This window comes from Prionailurus bengalensis, chromosome C1, assembly GCF_016509475.1.
Source record: "Prionailurus bengalensis isolate Pbe53 chromosome C1, Fcat_Pben_1.1_paternal_pri, whole genome shotgun sequence".
Taxonomy (NCBI): Eukaryota; Metazoa; Chordata; class Mammalia; order Carnivora; family Felidae; genus Prionailurus; species Prionailurus bengalensis.
In genome coordinates this window covers 32925510-32947986 of record NC_057345.1, presented here as the reverse complement: position 1 = coordinate 32947986, position 22477 = coordinate 32925510, and the positions used below count along the sequence as shown (strand labels likewise).

At 36.4% G+C, this 22477-nt stretch overlaps 1 protein-coding gene and 1 long non-coding RNA gene across 5 annotated transcripts in view; one reads left to right on the top strand and one right to left on the bottom strand.

Annotated features, from left to right (window-relative positions):
• Positions 1–22477, top strand: part of FOXJ3 (forkhead box J3) — a 150037-nt gene that overhangs the window by 97186 nt on the left and 30374 nt on the right. For 3 of the 4 annotated variants that reach the window (XM_043574600.1, XM_043574601.1, XM_043574603.1), the window contains 2 exons: positions 8365–8466; positions 21227–21355. In XM_043574600.1, the coding sequence (XP_043430535.1) occupies positions 8365–8466; positions 21227–21355 (231 nt within the window). The remainder of the gene's footprint in view (positions 1–8364; positions 8467–21226; positions 21356–22477) is intronic. The other variant, XM_043574602.1, reaches the window with a different exon arrangement.
• On the bottom strand, positions 12647–16973 carry LOC122480351. The gene is made up of 2 exons (XR_006296564.1): positions 16643–16973; positions 12647–16400 (listed from the first exon to the last, which is right to left on the bottom strand). It is a non-coding gene; the product is annotated as an uncharacterized LOC122480351 (long non-coding RNA).

The following is a 22477-nucleotide window of genomic DNA, read 5'->3' as shown; positions in this document are numbered from 1 at the left end:
CTAGGCAGGATATTCTGCATTTGCTGCATATCTCAGATTGTTGTCATTCTGTTGTTATTTTGTGACGCAGTTTCAGTCATATGGAGTGGTCTTGTTGATTCAGAGAGCCCACTTGTGTGCCTGCGTGAGTCTGAATAAGGGGGATTCATTTAAAGGTATAAGTGAACAGAGGAAGGAATGTAATCTACATGCCCACTCTTCGAACTCCTAGAACTGAAAAAAAACATTTATTTCAAGTGGACAAACATGTACAGAGTGTACATTATGTGGGAGGAGCTACATGCTGCCTGCAAGAGATAGGTGTGACCAGAATTTCCTGGGAGTTTTAAAGTCAGAGAAATCCTATCCAGTTAGAGATTTTTGACCAGGAAGTGTTTCATGAGGGGTCATTTGGACGAATGGGTAGGATTTGACAATTCGTCAAATACAGTTTACAATTTGAGGAGTTCTCACATGTGAGGTTATCACCAGTATCAAATGAACATTGCTGTCACCCCCAAAAGTTTTCTCATGCCCCTTTGGAATTTATGCCTTCCTCCGTTTTCATTCCCAGGCTGCCCTGATCTGGGGGGATTTGACATATTAATGATATTGATCATCGCAAGTCACAAAAATGTTGTATCTTTCCATTAATTAGATCTCTAATTTCTATCAGGAATGTTTTTTAGTGTTCAGTGTAGGGGACTGTGATAATTCCAGTTAGATTTAATACTGAATATTTTGTTTTTGGAAGCTATATATTTTAAAATCAGTTTTCCAGTTGCTTTCTGCTAGTATATAAAAATAATTTTTATATATTAACCTTGCATCCTGTAATCGTGTTATTGGTAATAGTTTTATAGTGCCTTGGGATTTTCTATATAAACAGTTATGTGATCTGCAAATAGTTTTCCTGTCCCTCTCCCTCTTGCTCTTCTGTCCTTTCCCACCTTATTATAGTGACTAGAATCTCCACTACAGTGTTGAATAGAAGTGATGAAAGTGGGCATCCTTCCCTTAATTCCATTTTTAGGGGAAAAGTATAAAGTGTTCAGTATTTCACCACTAAGTGGAACATAAGTTGTAGGGCTTTTGTAGATACCCTTTATCAGAATGAGGAGGTTCTCTGTTAAGTCTAGTTTGCTGAGAGTTTTTATCATGAATGGATGTAGAAAGAATTTCATCAAATGCCTTTCATACCTATTGAAATGGTCATACGGCTTTTCTTTATTCTGGTAGCATGTTGAATTACATTGGTTGTATTTTGAATGTTAAACCTTGCATTCTTTGGATAAACCCTACTAAGTCGTGATATGTTACCCCTTTCATGTATTATTGAATTCAGTTTGCTGTATTTATTTATTTATTTTTTATTTTTTTTTTCAACGTTTATTTATTTTTGGGACAGAGAGAGACAGAGCATGAACGGGGGAGGGGCAGAGAGAGAGGGAGACACAGAATCGGAAACAGGCTCCAGGCTCTGAGCCATCAGGTCAGAGCCTGACGCGGGGCTCGAACTCACGGACCGCGAGATCGTGACCTGCCTGAAGTCGGACGCTTAACCGACTGTGCCACCCAGGCGCCCCCAGTTTGCTGTATTTATTGTTAAGGATTTTTGCATGTATGTTCATGAAGGATATGGATTTATAATTTTATTCTTTTGTAATGTCTGTCAGATATTGGTGTTAGAGTTGTATTGGCCTTATGTTGGTAGTATTCTTTCCTCTATTTTCTGAAAAAGTTTCTGTAGATTGGTATATCTTCCTTGAATGTTTGAGAAAGTTCATTAGTGAAACCATCTGGTTCTGCAGGGTTTTTTGGGGGGAGGTTTTTGGTATTTATTTATTTTTTAATTTTTATTTATTTTTGAGAGAGACAGAGATAGGATGCAAGTGGGTTAGGGTCAGAGAAAGAGGGAGACACAGAATGCAAAGCAGGCTCCAGGCTCTGAGCTGTCAGCACAGAGCCCGGACGAGGGGCTCGAACTCACGAGCTGTGAGATCATGACCTGAGCCGAAGTTGGACGCTCAACCGACTGAGTCATCCAGGCGCCCCTGTTTTTGATATTTAATTTATTTGATATAGGACTATTAAAATTTTCTTTCTTTTTTTCAACACAAAGTGGAACATTTATTGTCTGTATAATTATAGGTTTAACTTAGCCTAAATTGCTTATTCTTCTGCAGTTTTACAGATTATACTATTTCCATTAGGAATCTCAAATATCAAGAAAGAAGAAAGATAATTCACAACATTATTATCCTCTGATAAATTCCAAAAAGTAATCCAGGTAGTATCCTAAAAAACTTTTACACTTGTTTTAATGGTCTCATTGTATGAAGAGGAATATAATAATGATACTTATATTGGAAAGTAGAGAATATTTAGGAAAAAAACCAACCTGTATGTAAAGGCTGGGCTGTAAAAATGCACTCCATTCTTTTTTTTTTCCCCTCATGAATACCTGGGGTTTATTATACTTCTCTTCCTCCCTCCCTCCTTCCATCCCTCTCCTTCCACCCCTCCCTCTCACTCTCTCTTTTTAATTCTCAAGTTAGTTAACATACAGTGTAGTCTTGGCTTCAGGAGTAGAACCAGGTGATTCATCACTTACATATAACACCCAGTGCTCATCCCAACAAGTGCCCTCAATGCCCATCACCCATTGATGCACCTCCTCTTGTAATATAGGAGTGTAAAGCCATAGGTTTACCTCTAAGCACTGCTTTAACTGCATCTCACAAATTTTGGTATGTTGCGTCTTTTTTATAATTTAGTTCAAAATATTAAAAAAATTCTCTGGTGAGTCTTACCTGACCCATGAATTACTTACAGATGTGTTCATTTCCAGATATTCCAAATGTTGGGTTTTCCTGGACATCTTATTATTTTAGAATAATTTTTTTTTCATTTCAGTCTTTACATATTTATTCAGACTTATTTTGTGGCTCAACATTTCCTATATCTTTGTGAATGTCTGTGTGCACTTGAAAAGAATATGTATTACACAGTTTGGTGTAATGTTCTCAGATCAAGGCATTTGCTAATGTATCCCAGTGTTCTTTTTCTTACTGATTTTTAATTGTCAGTTTTTCACTTCATATGTTTTGAAGCTTTGTTATTAGTCACATTTACATTTATAATTGTTATATCTTCAATTATTCTTTTATCAAATGTTTTTAAAATGTCTGATATACTCTGTCTTAAAGTCTATTTTATCTGATATTAATATAGCTATTTCACCCTTATTTTTACTGTTTGCATTGTATATATTTTTCCATGTATTACTTTCATCTGTGTCTATATGAAGTTGTGACTCTTGTAGGCTGCAGTTCGCTAAGTCTTTTTTAGTATCTCTGATGATCTTTTTTTATTGGAGGGTTTAGATTATTAACATTTTGTAATTATTGATATTGTTAGATTTAGGTCTACATTTTGTTTTGTTTCACCTCTACATTTTTAATTCCTTTCTTCCCCCCTTTCCTGCCTTCTTTTAGATTACTTATATATTACTTACATTACTTAGCTATATTTAGTATTCTATTTTAACTTATCTATACCTTTTTGAGTATTTCAGTACATTTTTGGGCATTTTGGTATACATTCCTAACCTTTTCAGTCTACTCAGAGTTCATATTTTACCATTAAAAAAAATAATATTTTGAACATTTATTTGTTTTTGAGAGTCAGAGAAGGAAGTGGGAGAGGGGCAGAGAGAGAGGGAGACAAAGAATACAAAGCAGGCTCCAGGCTCTGAGCTGTCAGCACAGAGCCCGATGCGGGGCTCGAACCCACAAACTGCGAGATCATAACCTGAGCCGAAGTCAGACACTTAACTGACTGAGCCACCCAGGCACCCCAGTATTTTACCATTTCATACAAGATGCAGAAATTTCCAACCATATGAGTCCCTTTTGCCCCTTTCCTCATCATTTCTCCTAGTTGTAATATGTATGACATATTACATGGAAGCCTTGCAAGGCAGTGTTTTAAGTTTGGCCTTAAATAATCATATGTGATTTTTGAAATGTAAGAGGAAAACAGTCTTTTATATTTTACTCAGGTGTTTACCATTTCTTTTATTTAGTTCATTCCTCAAGATCCACGTTTTCCTGTGCTATAATTTTTCTTCATCTTAGTGAACTTTCTTATATTGCAAGTCTCCTGGCAATAAATTCTCCTGGTTTTACATTCTCTGAGAAGGTCTTTCTTTTGCCTTCATTGCTAAAGAATATTTTCATTAGATATACAAGTTTAGATTGAAAATTTTTTCTTTCAGTACTTTAAAGATGTTTACAGTCTAATGACCTCTGTCATCTTTATGAGAAATCCAGTCATTTCCAATCAGTGTTCTTCTGTATGTGGATGCCATCTTTCTTTGGCTGCTTTCTGTCTTTATTTTTCAACAGCTCAATTATGATGTATCCAAGTGGAATTTTTTTTTTAAATTGACACTGATGGAGGTTCACTATGAAATTCTCAAGTCTGTACATTTGTCTTTGAATAAATTTCTGAAGTTTTCAGTCATCAATTCTTCATATTCTTTCTGCTCCCCCCCCTTCCTCTCCTTCTGGAACTCTAGTGACACATATTAAACCATTTGAGATTATCCCATAGCTTTTTGATGCGCTGATCTATCTTCCTCCTCCTCCTCTTCCTCCTCCTCCTCCTCCTCCTCCTCTTCTTCCTCCTCCTCTTCCTCCTCTTCTTCTTCTTCTTCTTCTTCTTCTTCTTCTTCTTCTTCTTCTGTCTTTATTCTTTTTGTTCTTTAGATCGGGTAATTTTTGTTGATCTGCCTTTGAGTTCATTGACTCTTCACTGTTTTATCTCCATTCTAATATTCAGCCTATCCATTGACCTTAAAAATACAGATAATGTACTTTTCATTTGTAAATGAAAAATTTGTTGATTTTGTTCCTTTTTATATTTTTAATTTCTCCAGTGAGATTTCCTTTATTATGTTTTCATTCATGTGTGCTTTGTTTTTGTTTTTACTTTACCTCATTGAGCTTAATTGTAATAGCTTCTTAAAAATCTTTGCCACATAATTCCAGTAGCTCAGTCTTCTTCTTGTAGGCTTTTATAGATCGTCTTTTCTCTTTTTTTTTTTTTAATTTTTTTTTTCAACGTTTATTTATTTTTGGGACAGAGAGAGACAGAGCATGAACAGGGGAGGGGCAGAGAGAGAGGGAGACACAGAATCGGAAACAGGCTCCAGGCTCTGAGGCATCAGCCCAGAGCCTGATGCGGGGCTTGAACTCACGGACCGTGAGATCATGACCTGGCTGAAGTCGGACGCTTAACCGACTGCGCCACCCAGGCGCCCCTAGATCGTCTTTTCTCTTGAGAATGGGTTTCATTTTCCTGTTGCTTGTATGTCTAGTAATTTTAGATTGTATCCTGGACACTGTGTTATGTTATATAGACTCTGAGGTCTGTTATAATCTTGTATAGAATATTGATATTTTTGTTTTAGCTGGCAGGTAGCCACATTAGACTGAAACTGTTAATTCTCTCTAACCTTCTGTGGACAGTGGTTCTAATTTCAATTTAATTCTTTAAGTCTGTGCTTTAGTCTGCATTTCCATGGTTCAGAAGTCAGCCTTTTGTGAAAACTTTTGTGGTGTTTCATACATAGTACTAGGGCATCTCTTTTGATTTTCTTCCCAGGGGATTCAGTCCTCTCTCTGATAGCTGGCAGTGTTTACCTCGGCTCTCTTCCCTAGTTCCCTCTGACAGAAAGATAACTTCAGCCACATCTACTTAGTTCCACATCTACTGCCCAGTCTTGGGGCAAAGCTGCAAGAAAACAGGAGACTGAGGCTGGTGTCTCCCAAGTTTTGACTTGTCTCCACATCTGCCTCATAGAATTACTTTTCAGAATCCTCAGCTAGTTTTAATCCTGTGTCCCATGCCTCCCTCCTCCACCCCCCCAACTTGTAGTTGTTATCAGTTATCAGCAGAAGCTTGGTCTTTGGGGAGATCACACCACCATTCTGGAAGTAGAATTTGAATGAATAGGATTTTGACAGGGAGAAAGGGGAAACTCCAGAAAGCACCTTTCACAAGCTGACTACTCTCTCCTAGATTAGACTCATTGATACTTGCTTTGTCCAGAATTTGAGTTTCGGCTGCCATTATAATAGTTATCAGGATACATTTTGGGACACCTAGATGACCGGCTTTACTAATCAGACTGTTTATTGTCTGTTAATAATGTAGAATCCTTGAGCCTATAACTAAAAATGTATACCATACTATTGAGCATATCAAAGCATGTAAAGAGAGTGTTGTTTATTCTCTTGATGGAACCAGACTGAAGTATCCATGAAGAATATATAATTAAAAGAGTTTTAAATTTTGCCATCTAATTTATTATAGCTGAAGTTATGAATCTGCCTTTGTAGGAAAACAGTGTCTCATATCAAAGCTCTTTCTTTTCTCCTTAATCACTATTAAATATCCCTCTGTATCATAGATGTTCAGCATCAGTAACAGCTAAGTTTTCGTGGTTATCATAACAGCTAGCCCTTACCATGCATTTCAGGTACTGTGCTAAGAGCTTTGCACAAGTTACTTCATTAATGCTCTTAACAGACCTCTAAAGGAAGTGACATAATCCTCTTTTTTATACATGGATAAAAGAGCATAAAGGTTGAGTAATTTGTCTGCAGTCACACCACACAGGCTTGCCTCTTCCTACCGGTGAGGAGGAGTGAGAATTATAGTCGAAATGGAGATGACTAAGTTGGGTTAGAGGAACATGAGATTTGCAGTGTTCCAAAGTAAATGTTAATTCAGGTATAGCTAAATTGGTTGGCACCAAAATTGAGGCATAGACGCAGTTGACTGTGTAGTTCTTCCACTTGTATTGCTTGCTTTTCTTTTTTTTTCTTTCTGTTTTAGAGAGAGTGTGCACAAGTTGGGGAAAGGGGCAGAGGGAGAGAGAATCTTAAGCAGGCTTCACGCTCAGTGTGGAGCCTGACACTGGACTGTATCCCACAACCCTGGGATAATGACCTGAGCTGAAATCAAGAGTTGGATGCTCACCCGACTGAGCCACCCAGGCGCCCCTTTCTACTTGTATTTCTGAAGCCCTTTGCCACTTTGACCTCATTCTCATTGTGTACCCAGCACCTAAGTGCCAGATACTATTATCTGGGGGGTGATTCTTATCTTTTATTTTGTTCATTTCAATAAGCTGCCTATTCCCTACTTTCACAGGATATCTGGTGAAAAATTCACGGTGAGGAATTAATTGATAAATAGATTAATCTTAGAAATATGTCTCAGTGAAATTGCTTTCTTTTTTCATTTAGTGTGATCTTTTAAAAATGCATATTCAGTTGAGATCATGTGTGGCACATTTTTTTTTTCCAGAAGAGGAATGTACATAGAACTAGCATCATAGCCACAAATTGTTTATATCTTCCCTTTCTTTAACTTCCAGCATTGAAGTCGAACTCCCTTGAGTGCTCATCAAAGCCATAAGCACCATTTTGATGGACGAAAGAGGAGTTATCACAATTTATACCCCAAATTCTAAATACAGAATTTTGACCCCCCATGTTGTTAGCTCTATAAGCAATGTGTATGAAGTTGTGTTCTTCAGTGCTGTTTAGCTGCACTAACAAGGGAAGAAAAATGAAACAACTGAGAACCTTAAATCAGAGAGATTTATTTCTCTTTCAAGTAGAAGTTTTGAGATAGATTGGACCAGACAGATAACTGGCTGTGTTCCACGAATTCATTTAGGTGTCCGTGTTCCTTCTTATCTTGTATTTTTGGTGTTCCCCAGGGTATTACCCTCAGCTTTATGATGAAGCAAGATTACCACCGCTCTGTCTGTGTCCCAGCCTGCAGTAGTAGGGAAAGACAAGAGTGGAGGACAAGCAGGTTTTTTTTCACAGGCATGATCCAGTTGCACACATCACTCTTGCTCACATCTTCTTTACACATGTTAGTTACATGGCCACATACACCTTAGTCGCATGGACACAGATGGTTACAAATGAGGCTGGAAAAGGTAGTATTTAGCTGGGCAGGCCATAAGTCAGTAACTGTAGGGTTTTGTTACTAAAAGGAAGAAGGGGGGAATATGGATATTTATAGGACCATTAGCAGTCTCTGCTATAGAATTTTTGCTAAACTATCCTACAGTCAATTAAAAGAGCTGGTAAGAAGTAGCCATACCAATGGACTTTGTGATATCAAGTCAGTAGCATATTAAAATATAGTACAAGAGATTTAAGCAGGGATTTAAGTTCATGTTTTTAGAAACAAAGCACAAAACCAGATGTTAGAATTTGATGAAATATCTTCAAATTGTGTTAAAGTTGCTGGATATATGAGCTAATAATTATTTATTTTGTTCTTGTATTTTAGGCCTCAACTCCATATAGCATAGATTCAGATTCTTTGGGAATGGAGTGTATTATTTCGGGAAGTGCCTCTCCAACTCTGGCAATCAACACTGTGACTAACAAAGTAATTCTGTTTTTTTAAACACTTTTGAAATGTGATTGAATAATACATTTAATTTGCCTTTATAATAACAATAGAGTTCTGTATGAGTGAGGTTACAGATGATATAAATTTGGCTAACCTATTCATGGCAGCTTGAAAGCTTGAATCCACAATGTTTTGAGGTGTGCACAAATTAGAAGGAAATATTTCCCTAAAGATTAAGTTGGAGGATGCTTATTGGGAAGCTCTATATTAATTTAAATCCTTGACACTGCCAGTTCCCAATGATAAAATTTTGAGTCTGCATTTTATCAAATCAGTTTGTATAAAAAAAACCATTGATTACCCCTCTAAATATGTGATTGAAAAAAAAAAGATTGTCAGATTCCCAAGCAGTCAGCACAATCCAGGAAAATGAATAATTTGGACAAACTCATACAGTTCATTGGAATGGTGGTCACCCTATTTCATGATATTCAACTGTAGGTCCATATCCAGAAATATAGTATGTTATAATCTGCTGTCTTTCTCCTCTCCCCTCTCCCCTCTCCCCTCTCCCCTCTCCCCTCTCCCCTCTCCCCCCTCCCCCCTCCCCCCTCCGCCCTCCCCCCTCCGCCCTCCCCCCTCCCCTCTCCTCACACACACACACACACACACACACACACACACACACACATAACTATACTGACACAGTGTACACAGGATCTTTTTATTTGTACAAAGATAATAAACCAATAGAAGACAGTTTATAATTTTAGTGACTGATCACATTTACAATTTAGAAAGTAAACTGGCACCTGAGGTGTAGAGTATTGATTTTTCTCAAATAACCAGTCCATGGAATGATTCCATCAGAATCACTTAGGAGAGGTCTATGTGGGTGCATATGTGTGAGTGTTTGGTGGTGGTGGTGGTAATTACAAGGTTTTATAGCAGGCCTACCAGATCATTTATTTTACACTTACGGATAGGGTTCAGAAATCTGTACTTTAAGAAATCATCCCTTATTGTGCCCAGCTAGACTTGAGAATTTCTGGTGAAGCAGAATGGGCTAGGATCAGAAATATCCAATACTGTTTTTTGTGGTAGTCCAAGTAGGAGGCTTAAACATAGGTAGTTATGGCTGTTAGGAAACAATTAGGAACTAGTAATGCTAGGACTTCATTAAGAAATAATATGGAGGTCAAAGGAGGTGGAGTTTTTGGACTTCTAGATACAATGGAGTAGCTAGTTTTAGATTAATCGTTCTTCCTATCTATATAAAATACCACCAACCCCCACTACCAATAAAAAACAGGGAAGAGGCACTGGAGAACAGCAAAGCCAGGCCTTCAGGGATGAAGATCCCATAAAAAAGGGAAATACATTGAGATAAGCCCTACAAATTTTGCCTTGGGACATTTCTCAGTTCTTAATGCATGGCATACAGACTGAAAAGAAAACAGAAGCCAAAAGCAGCCATTGGGTTAGGGAGACAAAAACTGGAGTTTGGGGCTACGAAACAGCCTGGGCTTGAGGACTAGATCCTCATGGATCTCAGAAGTAAGTTTACCTTCTTGCAAGTAATATCCACTTAAGGCATTTGCTAACTCCTGATTCATTTATGTACTTGGGCTCAGGCCTAGACAAAACAAGTGGATTTTTCACTACTCAGAATTAAGCAGTCTCACAGAGAAGGAAGGGACAAAAATTGTCGTTCATGATCTTCAGGGAGGAGGAGGCCATGGTAAAAGGCTTTCAAGTTACCTCAGAAGGGTTATGTTCCAGAGGAGGAGCAAACCAAAATAGACCAACTGCAAATTATTATCGGGTGGTTGCTAATATTCTTCTGCTTGCCAAAAGAAAACTAAATCCTTTCTGGAAGAAGATAACATCATACTGAGCTTTTGCAGTTTTTCATAAGATCTCAACTTTCAGTCAAAAATTTCAGACATTCCAGGAAACAGGACCAAATAATTAAGTGACAAGGGGGTGGGTACAGAAAGACAACATAAACATATCTACAAGTGATCTAGATATGGATTTTAAAATAACTATGACTAATATGTTCAAAATAGTCGAATTATAGAAAATTTATCCAAGAATTGGAATCTGTATGGAAGGATCAAGAGGAAACTTTAAAATTGAAAAATATAATAATTGAAATTAAGAATTTAATAGATGGGTTCAGCAGTAAATTAGGCACACCAGAGGAGAGAATAGTGAACTGGAAGAAAGGTTCGTAGAAAATAGAATGAAACACAAAGAAAAACAATGAAAATTCAGAAAAACTTAAGGGATAAATGGGATATGCGGGAAAAAGTCTAACAAACTTTTTAGTCTTCCAGAGGAAAAAGGAATAAGGAAGGAACAATATTTTAAAGTTTTTAAACTGATGATAGATAACACAGTACAGATTCAGGAATTTCTGAGAACCCCAAGAAAGATTAATGAAAAGAAACCTTATTGGGCAAAGAAAATCAAGCTCCTAAAAAAACAAAGATTAAAAAAATGTTAAAATCAGAGGCAAAACAGGCAACTTCAAAGGAACAACAGTAAGCCAGCTGAATACAAATGCTAAAAGCTAGACATGAGAATGAAATTTGTATCGTGCTTAAAGGAAATACCTACTAATCCAGAATTCTGCAATTAAAATTTCTGTGGAAAATGAAGGTTAAATAAATAGATTTTTACAAAAACAAAATTAGAGAGAATATGTTACTAATACATCAGTAGTAAACAATTAAAGGGAACTAATTTTTTAGATAGAAGGAAATTATCCTGTGCTGGAAAGAATGGAGAACACTAAAAGAGTATGTTGATCAATGTGAATGTGTATTGAGTATTTAAAACAATAGCATTTCTGTTACCTAACACAATGCCTTTGAGTCTAAAATACTACAGAAGTTAAAATACATGGCAATACTAGGGTAAGGCAGGAAGAAATATAATTGACCCTTGTGCAATGTGAAATTTAGGGATGCCACCTCCCATGCCCCCCAAACAATTGAAAATCCGTGTATAACTTTTGACTTAACTAATAGCCTACTGTTGACTGGAAGCCTTACTGATACCATAAATAGTTGATTAATACATATTTTGTATGTTATATGCATTATATTCTGTATTCTTACAAGAAAGCTAGAGAAAAGAAAATGTTATTAAGAAAACCTTAAGGGAGAGAAAAAATATTTTTACAGTACTGTATTGTATGTATGTATTTATTTGTATTTATTTTTAATTTTTTTAATCTTTATTTATGTTTGGGGGCGGGGGAGCAGAGTGGGAGCTGGGGAGGAACAGAGAGGGAAAAACGGATCTGAGGTAGGTTCCAGTCTCTGAACCATCATCACAGAGCCCGACGTGGCTCTTGAACTCACTGACCGCGAATCATGACCTGAGCTGAAGTTGGGCGCTTAACCGACTAGGCCACCCAGGCGCCCTTGTATTTTTTTATTTTTATTTTTTAAAGTTTATTTGTTTTGAGAGAGAGAGAGAGAGAAAGAGCAAATGTGTGCCCACACAAGTGGGGAAGGATCAGAGAGAAGGGGGGAGAGAGAGAATCCCAAGCAGGCTCCTCACTGGCACAGTGCACTGTCAGCACACTGTCAGCACGGAGCCTGACACAGGGCTCAAACTCCCAAACCATGAGATTATGACCTGAGCCAAAGTCAGACACTTAACTGACTGAGCCACTCAGGTGCTCCTATTTATTTTTAATTTTAAATCAAACTCTTCACCCAACATGGGGTTTGAACTCATGACCCCAATATCAAAAGTTACATGCTCTACCTACTAAGGCAGTCAGACTCCCTAGTACTGTACTGGGTTTATTGAAAAAATTCTCTGTATAAGTAGACCCACGCAGTTCAAATCCATGTTGTTAAGGACCAGCTGTGTATACAGTTGAAACCTTTGCATTACATGGGAATTGGTAAAAGTACTAAGTCAAGGGCATGTTGTGATATTTAGGGCAGTGGTTATTTTAACACACCAGCATGTATCAGAATAACTAGGAGGACTTGTTAAAACCGAGGTTGCTGAGCCTCAGAATTTCTGATTTAGTACATTGGATTGGGGTCTGAAAATTTGAATTTTTTTTTTTTCTTTTTTTAAGATTTAAGTAGTCTCCACACCCAACATGGGCCTGGAACTCACAACCTTGAGATCAGAAGCCACATGTTCTACCAACTGAGCCAGCTAAGCACCCCTGAAAATTTGAATTTCTAATAGTACTCAGATACTGGTCCTATTATTGCTTACTACAAGAAGAGTAAAAGAATATAAAATAAGCAAGGAAAAATAATAAATCCAGAAGTAGACACAAAAGGAGAAATAAATGAGCAAAGAAGAGATAGAGAAATAGGAAAATAAATATGTATTCAGATTGAATTATGTTGGGAAATGTAAATGAACAAAATACTCCATTTAAAAGTCAAAGATTGTCAGACTGGATAAAATAAAATTCAACTTATGTGCTACTCACAAGAAGTATTTCTTAAAGGACAAGACACATTACTGAAAATAAAGATACTTTGTTATGAAAAAGGATCATTTTAGTAATACTAAATTTGTCAGCCTTTTAAAGCCAACAAAACTAAAAGGAGAAATAGATTAAGTCCTTGATCAGAGGAAGATTTTAACATATGTCTCTCTATAACTCCTGGAAGAAGCAGATCAAAATTAAAACATAACAAATCAAACAAATCCCATTAAAGATAGAGAAGATTTGAATCATGAAATTAGGAATTTGACCCATTTGATATATATAGAATATTTCATTTAACAATTGCAGAATATACATTTTTAAGTGCACATGGAATATTTACCAAAATTGATCATGTAATACTGATGAATGCTAGACCATAAAGAAGTCTCAACAAATTTCAGATGACCATCGTACAGTGTGTCTTTTCCAGCACAGGGGAATTTAAGTGGAAATAATAACAAATAGGTATTTATAAAATTACCTAAAGTTTGCAGATTAAGCAGTATAGTTATAAATAACCCAGGATCAAGAAAGAATCATAATAGAAATTAGAAAATACTTAAAGAAACATAAAATATGAAAGCCTGTAGGATGCAGTTGAAGTATTAGCTTAAATGCATGTACTAGAACAAAAGAAAGATTGAATATTAATGATTTAAGCATCTAGATAAAGATCAAAATAAATCTGAAGAAGACGAAGGTTATAAATAAGTCAGGAAGCAAGAAGTTGATTCTTTGTAAGGATTAATAAAATTTCTAGCCAAGGTGGGATAACAAGGTCTAAATTTACTTTGCTACCTGAAACAATTGAAAAAATAGACAAAATATGTGCAACAATGGTTTTTAAGAGATTGGGCCATAGGACAGTGATCCCTGAGAAATTGTGAACAAATAAGGTCAGCCCTATGATTGTCCTAGCTTACTGTCTGGAGAAAGTTTCCAAGGTACAGAGATCTCCCTGAGTAGAGCATGTGGATCTAGGAGATCATGGAATCTCCAGGGTGGCTAGAGTTCACAGGGCAGCATATCAGAGAAGAGAAAGCTGCACCAAGGGAGAATTCCAGTGATATACAAAAGGTCTCCTTGAGTCTTCAGCTGAGTACTTATCAGTGCATGAGTAAGGAAGACAAGGGAAAGAACCACCTGAAAGGATTAGTGTGGATAATTACTGATATTCCTATAGGGCCAGGCATAGTAACTTTCACACAAGAGTGAAGTGCTTCGTAATTCACAGGTCATTAGGTAAGGTACTCAGGAGTTTGCTTTAATAGTGGAATAAAATTAGCCCTAGACTAAAACACTGCTCTGGTCCTGTCTACACACCTTCAAAGCAAAACCCAAGAAGATCGGTCTATTTTCAGATAAATCAGTTCTTTAAATTTGATTTTGATATTTTTCATATGTAATTCAGAGGCCATTATAAAATTTCCCCTTTTAAAGTTTATAATTCAGGAGTTCTTGGTATATTCACAAGGTTGTTGTGCACCTGTTAACCACCATCTAATTCCAGAACATTTTCATCACCCAAAAAGAAAACCCTGTACCTATTAGCATTCATTCCCTATTCCATCCATTTCCTGTAACTGTTAATTTACTTTCTAACTCTATGAATTTGCCTATTCTGGACATTTCGTATAAATGGAATCCTATAATAAATATGTGACCTGTTATGTCTGATTTCTTTAACTAAACACATTTTCAAGGTTCAGCCATGTTGCAGCATATATCAGGACTTCGTCCCTGTTGTCAAATAATTTAACTGTGTTCCAGAATAAAGCTCAAGAAAATTTACAAGAATACAAAACTGTCTAGCACTTAACAGTGTAAAGTTCACAGTGGTCTGGCATCCAATAAAAAATTACCAGGCTGGCAAGAAGTAGTAAAAAAAAACAACCCATAATGAGGTGAAAATTAATCAGAACTGACCCAGAAATAACACAGGTGATAGAATTAGTTTAAAAGGACATAGACAATTACTATAAGCCAAGATACAGAAATAACCGAAGTGTCTATCAGTGGATGAATGGGTAATGAAGCTGTGTGTGTGTGTGTAGACACAAAATAGAATATTATTTAGCCATGAAACGCAAGTTCTGCCATTTATGACAACATAGATAGACCTTAGGGCATTATACCAAGTGAAAGATACATACTGTATTTATATGTGGAATCTTAAAAGGCCAAACTCCTAGAAACAAAGTAAAACGGTGGTTACCAGGGGGCTATCAGGTGGCAGAAATGGAAAAATGTTGGTCAAAAGGTACAAACTTTCAGTTATAAGATGATCGAGTGTGGAGGATCTATCGTATAGTGTGGTGATTATTGTTAACAGTATTGTATTCATGTGTACATGAAAGCTGGCTAGGTGAGTAAATCTTAAATATACTCATCATAAAACGGAAATGGTAATTATGTTAGTTGATGCAAGAGTGGTATTTATTTTGGAGTACATAAGTGTATCAAATGAACACCTTGTATACCTTAAACTTTTATGTTCTATTTCAAAGTTGGAAAAAGCCCAGTTATTATAATTGTATTCATGGAGGAGCTAAAGGATAGGTTGAACATTTGTATAGACACATGGAAGATATTTTTTTTAAATACAAATCAAACTTCTTAGAGATAAAAATTATGTCTGACTTGAAAAATACACTTGATGGAATTAACAGCAGATAAGACACAAAGATGATTGACCTTGAAAATATAGCAGTAAAAGTTAGACAAAATGAAATACGTGAAAAGACTTTAAAAAAGTACATACATAGAGTATTAGCACTGGTAACAACTTAAAGCAACCTAATATGTGTAATTGAAGTTCCTAATGGAACTCTGGATCTACGGAAAGGAATTAGGACTAGAAATGGTAATGACATGAGTAAATATAAAGCTTTTTCTTTTTAATCTAAATCTCTTTAAAAAATAATAAACTTTTTCTTATTATTTAAAAAAAAATGTTTTATGTTTATTTCTGAGAGAGAGACAGTGTGAGCAGGGGAGGGGCAGAGAGTGAGGGAGACACAGAATCCGAAGCAGGCTCCAGGCACTGAGCTGTCAACACCAACACGGGGCTTGAACCCAGGAACTGGGAGACTGTGACCTGAGCTGAAGTCAGAGGCTTAACTGACTGAGCCACCCAGGCGCCCCGATAATAAACTGTTTAAAGTAAAGATAACAAAAGTATGTTGTGGGTTTATAACATGTAGAAATAAAATATAGGACAACAGTAGTACTCAGGCAGGTAGAGGAGAAATGGAAGTGTTAGGAAAGAAGTATTAAATAAACTTTGAGTAAGCAGAAACAAAGCTATTATAGGTGACATGATTGTTTATATGGAAAATTCAGAAAAATCTACAGATAAACTCAGAACTAATAAATTAACAAGGTCTTGATATCAGTATTAGATTTTAGAAATCCATTACATTTCTCTATATGAGTCAGACAAAATAAAAAGATGACACTTAAGTTAGCTTTCAAAAACATCAAATACCTAGGATTTTTTTTTTTTAATTTTTTTTTCAATGTTTTCTTATTTATTTTTGGGACAGATAGAGACAGAGGATGAACGGGGGAGGGGCAGAGAGAGAGGGAGACGCAGAATCGGAAACAGGCTCCAGGCTCCGAGCCATCAGCCCAGAGCCTGACGCGGGGCTCGAACTCACGGACCGCGAGATCATGACCTGGCTGAAGTCGGACGCTTAACCGACTGCGCCACCCAGACGCCCCAAATACCTAGGATTAAATGGAAGATGAACTCTACACAGAAAACTATAACAAAAAGACTCAGGAAAATAAATTATAGAAAGAACAAAATAATAATTAAAAAAATAAAAAACCAGAAAAAAAATACCTAGAGAAAACAAAGGAAGTATAAATAAACGTATGTATAATTTTCATTGAGAAGATTATTATAAAGTCAGTTTTTCCTAGATTGATCTGTAGATTAAAATCTCAATCAAAAGTCCCCTATGCTTTTTGGGGGGGAAGGGAAGGGAATAGAAAATGACTAACTGATCTTAAAATGTAAATGGGAATCCAAATGGCAAATGGTAGTTGAAGAAAATGTTGAAGAAAAAGATAAATGGTAGAGGATTTATATTTATACTTCCAAATATCAAGAGTAAGCCTACAGTAATTGAAAGAGTGATATTGGCATAAGAGTCCACAAATAGACTTAAGGAACAGAACTCAGTGATGTCTTTGAACGAACGGTGCTGGATCAATAGGGAAATCAGATTTTCCATTCACAAAAATCAGTTCGAGATGGATCTGAGATACAAATATAAATGATAAAACCATAAAACTCTCAGTTGGAAGAAAAAGAAAAGGAATTTTAAGAAATGTAATGAGGTAATAAAGATTTAAGAGTAGATATTAGTGTAACAGAAAATAAAGCTTTGTGTAATCCTTTAACTTTACTATAAAAGGACAGAAAAGCATACATTGTATGATTCCGTTTATACTTAGTTCAAAAACAGGAAAACCAGCCAATAGTGGTAGAAGTTGGTATAGTGGGTGCCTGTAACAGAGAAAGGGATGGATAATGACTAGCTGGTGAATGGGAGAGCACCTGAGTGGGCCTTCTGGAATGCTGGTAATGTTCTATATCAGGTTCTGTGGTCTTTGGACACCTAGGTAACTAAGACCCTTTTAGGGATTCCATGAGGTCAAAACTATTTTTATAATAATACTATAATACTATTTGTCTTTTCCTTTATTTTTGTATTTTCATTGATGGAGCAAAAGCAGTAGTATGTAAATGTTAGCACAGATCAAGGCAGTGACACCTAAGTATTAATAGTCATTGTAGTTTCGCTGCCCACACCCTTCAGATTAAAATAAAGAATAACAGTTTTACTTAAAGATTTCTTTGGTGAAGCAGGAAAAATAGTTTTATTAAGTTGTGACCTTTGAGTACATGTCTTTTTAACATTCTTTGTAATGAAAATGGGAAGTATGCATAAAACACTTAGACTACATGCTGAAGTACCTGCCTGTGGTTGTTTTGTGTGGTTGTTTGAGGTGGATGTGAAGCCAACTGCTTTGTTCATGGATCATAGGGTTCCTTAGGATTGAGGGAGAGGGGCAGAAGGAGAGAGAGAGGGAGAAAATCCTGAACAGGCCCCACACTCAGTGCAGAGCCACACACTGGGCTCAATTCCATGACCCTGGAATCATGACCCGAGCCGAAATCAAGAGTTGGACGGAGCCACCCCTGCGTCCCAGGATCATTGTTTTTACTTGAAAGAACAGTTGACACTGATTATTCAGATTTGGGTATTTGGCAGGTGTTTTCTTGGTAGTGAATCTGTCACCTCCAGGAAAACTGTTGGCAGTATACTTTGCCAATGGTAAAATTTGAGCTTTGAAGCAAAAAGTAGAAGTTTGGAACACTTGTATCCACCACAAAAGACTTCTAATGAGATCATTGGTGATGTTAGCAAGTATGACGTTTTGATGTTGTGTAATGAAATGTGTCCGTATTTAGAAGATCTGTGTAACAATGAACGAGTATTTTCCATATGGCAGTGAATAATGTTACAAAACCATGCATAGATGAACGATCCATTCACAATACAGGGTCGAACAGTGGACTTTAATGTATCAGAGTATGAAAAATCTAGTGGTATGTTTTCAGGTCCACATTGCAACTAATCTTTAAAAAATTGTCATTTGTCCTGTTTTGGTATGGTATCAAAAGTCCATCCACAATGATCTGAAAGTCTGTTAAAATATTCTTCCCTTTTCCAAATATATATGTGTGTGTGTGTGTGTGTGTGTGTGTGTGTGTGTGTGTGAGAGAGAGAGAGAGAGAGAGAGAGAGAGAGAGAGAGAGAGAGAGAGAGAGAGATACTGGGTTTGCTTTCTATAGTTGCACCTAAACAACTTACTGCAGCAGGAAAGAGAATCTAGTGGTTTTCTGTTAAGCCAGCATCGAGATTTACAATAATGTAAAACTAAAGGAACTCATCTAATTTTATTTGTTTATTGGGAGAAAATATTTCTTATGTTAACATTTAGTTGGGTTTATAATTGTTTAAGTTAATGAAAAATGTGTTTTTTTATTAATTTTTTTTTAACATTTATTTATTTTGAGACAGAGAAAGACAGAGCATGAACGGGGGAGGGTCAGAGAGAGAGGGAGACAGAATCTGAAACAGGCTCCAGGCTCCAAGCTGTCAGCACAGAGCCTGATGCGGGGCTCGAACTCATACCGCGAGATCGTGACCTGAGCCGAAGTCGGACGCTTAACCGACTGAGCCACCCAGGCGCCCCATGAAAAATGTGTTTTAATATACAACATGCTAATTATTAGTAGATACATCAGCACAAACAGAAAGTTCCTTGACTCTCCAATTTTTAAGACTGCAAAAGTGTTCTAAGATCAGTTTGAGAACTGTTCTATACTTTGTTCTGGCTGGTGATTACATAAGTAGCCCACTTTGTAATAAATTAGTAATTTGTGCACTTTACTCTGTGTATGTGTTACATTTTAATAAAAAATGTTTATCCTTCTTCCAGATAAGATTTTGTCCAAGATTTCTGACTTGAGTGATAGGTAACTGAGCATGGACAGGACAGAGTGATCAGCTAAGAAAATTACCATAGGATGCTTGTAATTTGTTGGGCTAGGAGCCTATAAGGTTCATTTTTTTTTTTAATGAAATTTATATTGGAAGTATTTACCAGAAAAATCTTTGCCAGAGTTTCCTTTATTCCCTCTTAGTTTTTCTTATATTCTTTTCCCTATTTAGTTCCTAGGCATGTATTGTTCCTAGCTGATGTTGAATGAGGAACAGTTTGGTTTTGCCTTAAGTATAGAGGCATACATGCCTAGTTTTTTACATATTTGGCCTCTTGGCAAATATTTGTAGCATTTAGCATGACTCCATTTTTAGCACAAACAGAAGGATGGTGATAGGTCAGTTGGTTATTAAGTTAGCAAATATTTATTAACTGTATACTGGTAGAAAGCACTATGTTGGTTATGATTACTTATTGGGGACTTAAGGAGCTAACAGTCTAATAGTGGATAAAAATTTGATAAAAATTAGTATACCATACAGCTAAATGTATTGTGCCCATGGAAATAGCATAGAAAGGAAAGTTGGTAGTAGCATCTGAAGAGAACCTTGAATTATACCTAGGCTAGTTAACTGTTTTAAAAAATCTCATTTTTATTGGTTTCTAATTAAAAATTATATTACTTATTTTAAACAAACTTGAGCATTGTAAAAATATCAGTGATAAGTCTTCAGGAATACCCAGCCACCTGCCAATTAACCATTGTTAACAGCTTGATTTATAGACCTTAACATCTAATGTTTATATTAGCATCTTGTTATTTTTAATTAGGGGTTTTTTTTGTTTGTTTGTTTTAGTGTTTATTTTTGAGACAGAGAGAAACAGAGCATGAGTGGCGGAGGGGCAGAGAGAGAGGGAGACACAGAATCTGAAGCAGGCCCTGGGCTCTGAGCTGTCAGCACAGAGCCTGACATGGGGCTTGAACTCCCGTACCGTGAGATCATGACCTGAGCCAAAGTCGGAAGCTTAACCGACTGAGCCACCCAGGCACCCCTTCATCTTGTTATTTTTAAAATTAGATCACATACCTATGAGTTTGCAAATGTGTTAGACTGTTGAGTTTCCACTTTTCAATAATACAACCACTATGATACCTGTGATTTTTAAAAATTCCTTTTGTGTTTTTTTGATGCCTAAGATTTTTTTTTTTTTTTTTTTAAGAGAGCATGTGCCCATGCATGCACATGAGTGGAAAAGGGTCAGAGAGAGGGGAAGAGAGAGAATTCCAAGCAGGCTCTGTGCTAACAGCCGCAACAAGGAGCTCAGTCACACAAAATGTGGCATCATGACCTGAGCTGAGATCAGGAGTCGGACGCTTAAATGACTGAGCCACCCAGGCACCCTGATGCCTAAGATTTTGACAGAAGAGAATAACAGTTTTGTTTAAGGCTTGAGTAAAAATAAATGTATGCATTGTAGAAATATTTAACAGTAAAAATCTACAGTCCCCTTATTGAATGTTGATGAACTAATTATACCTGAAAATATATCAAATTTATGTACTTCTAGATAGGATATGCTTTTCAGTTTGAGAGTAAATTATTTATATTTAATGGTGAACATGGAGTTAGCAATGAAGGGCATGGAGTTGGGGTAGGTAAGCAGCAAAGGAAAGACTGCTAACATTTTATCCTCCTGCCATATACCAGCCTAATTGTATTTTTGTAGAGTTGCTTAAAAAGTACTCTTTTCAGTGGGAACTACTTATGCAAATGTTTTTTTCTTTTCTAGGTAACATTGTACAACACTGATCAGGATGGTAGTGATAGCCCACGCAGTAGCCTTAACAACAGTCTCTCAGATCAGAGTTTGGCATCTGTTAATTTGAACAGTGTTGGAAGTGTGCATAATTATACACCGGTAAGTCTTGATGAAGTTAACATCTTTGTTAAGTACTCCTTTAGTGCTTACAACTAAACCAGATATCATGGAAGTGCAAATAAAAAGTGAAAATGTGTATTTTTCACAATCAATTCATTAGCTTAGATAAGTAGAGCAGATTCGTACCTTGACAGTGTATTAATTGGTACTTATATTTTACCAGGTTAGATACAAATATATGGTTGTACGATGTTTTATTATTTTGGTCTACTTTATCTGTTCTGTGTCCAAATGAAAAGTAATTGGAATAGGAAAAAAAAATTGTACTTCAGTCTAGCAAAGCTATACTTGATGATACTTTACAGTCCTTGGTAAAAGAGTTTAGAAGATGTACATATCACCTCGTTTTCCAGCTGTAGGTCTGAGAGGGGGGTTCTACAAACCACAAAGGTTAGGATGACTTGGTACCCAGTTGTTAAGCAGCCTTATATTTTTAATTTTAGTCTGGAAAACAAAGCTATGCTATTAAGGGACCTGTGTGTGCTGATTTTGTTACCTATAATAAGAACATGACCCTTGTGTTATTTGATACCTCTTTTCAAATCGTCTGGCAACTGTCCTCCCTAGAAGATAGAACAGAGCCCAAGAGCCATATACTACGCTGTTCTTTGGTTTAAATTTGGTCTCACTAGTTCAGTCCCTATCCCAGATTGAGTAAATAGGCAAAACCTTATACAGGATAAAGATACACAGGGGTGGGAGGAACCTTAAATAAGAAAATAACTCCAGGGAAACCAAACTGAAAGAGCAGAATTAAAATTCACATTGAATGTAAAAAAACAAAAGGTGGCTCTGCAAAACTGTTTTCAGTGCTCTGGGGAAAAAAATATTCTTTCAGAATGCAGAAGTAACATAATGGAATAAAAGTTATGTAAAAGAAGGTACTAGATCTGGAGAATTGAGAATTATAGGTGTCCCCGAAGAAGCAGCTAGAATAGTTAGTATAGAAGCAGTTTTCAGAAGAAATGGAGATTATAAAAGGGTTACTGAGCTGTAGGAAAAGTTAATGGGGAAAAACCTATTCCTAGACACATCATGACACATTTTAAAATTTCAAAAGTAATCATCCATATAAATACTCTGGTAGAAGAAATAAGATAT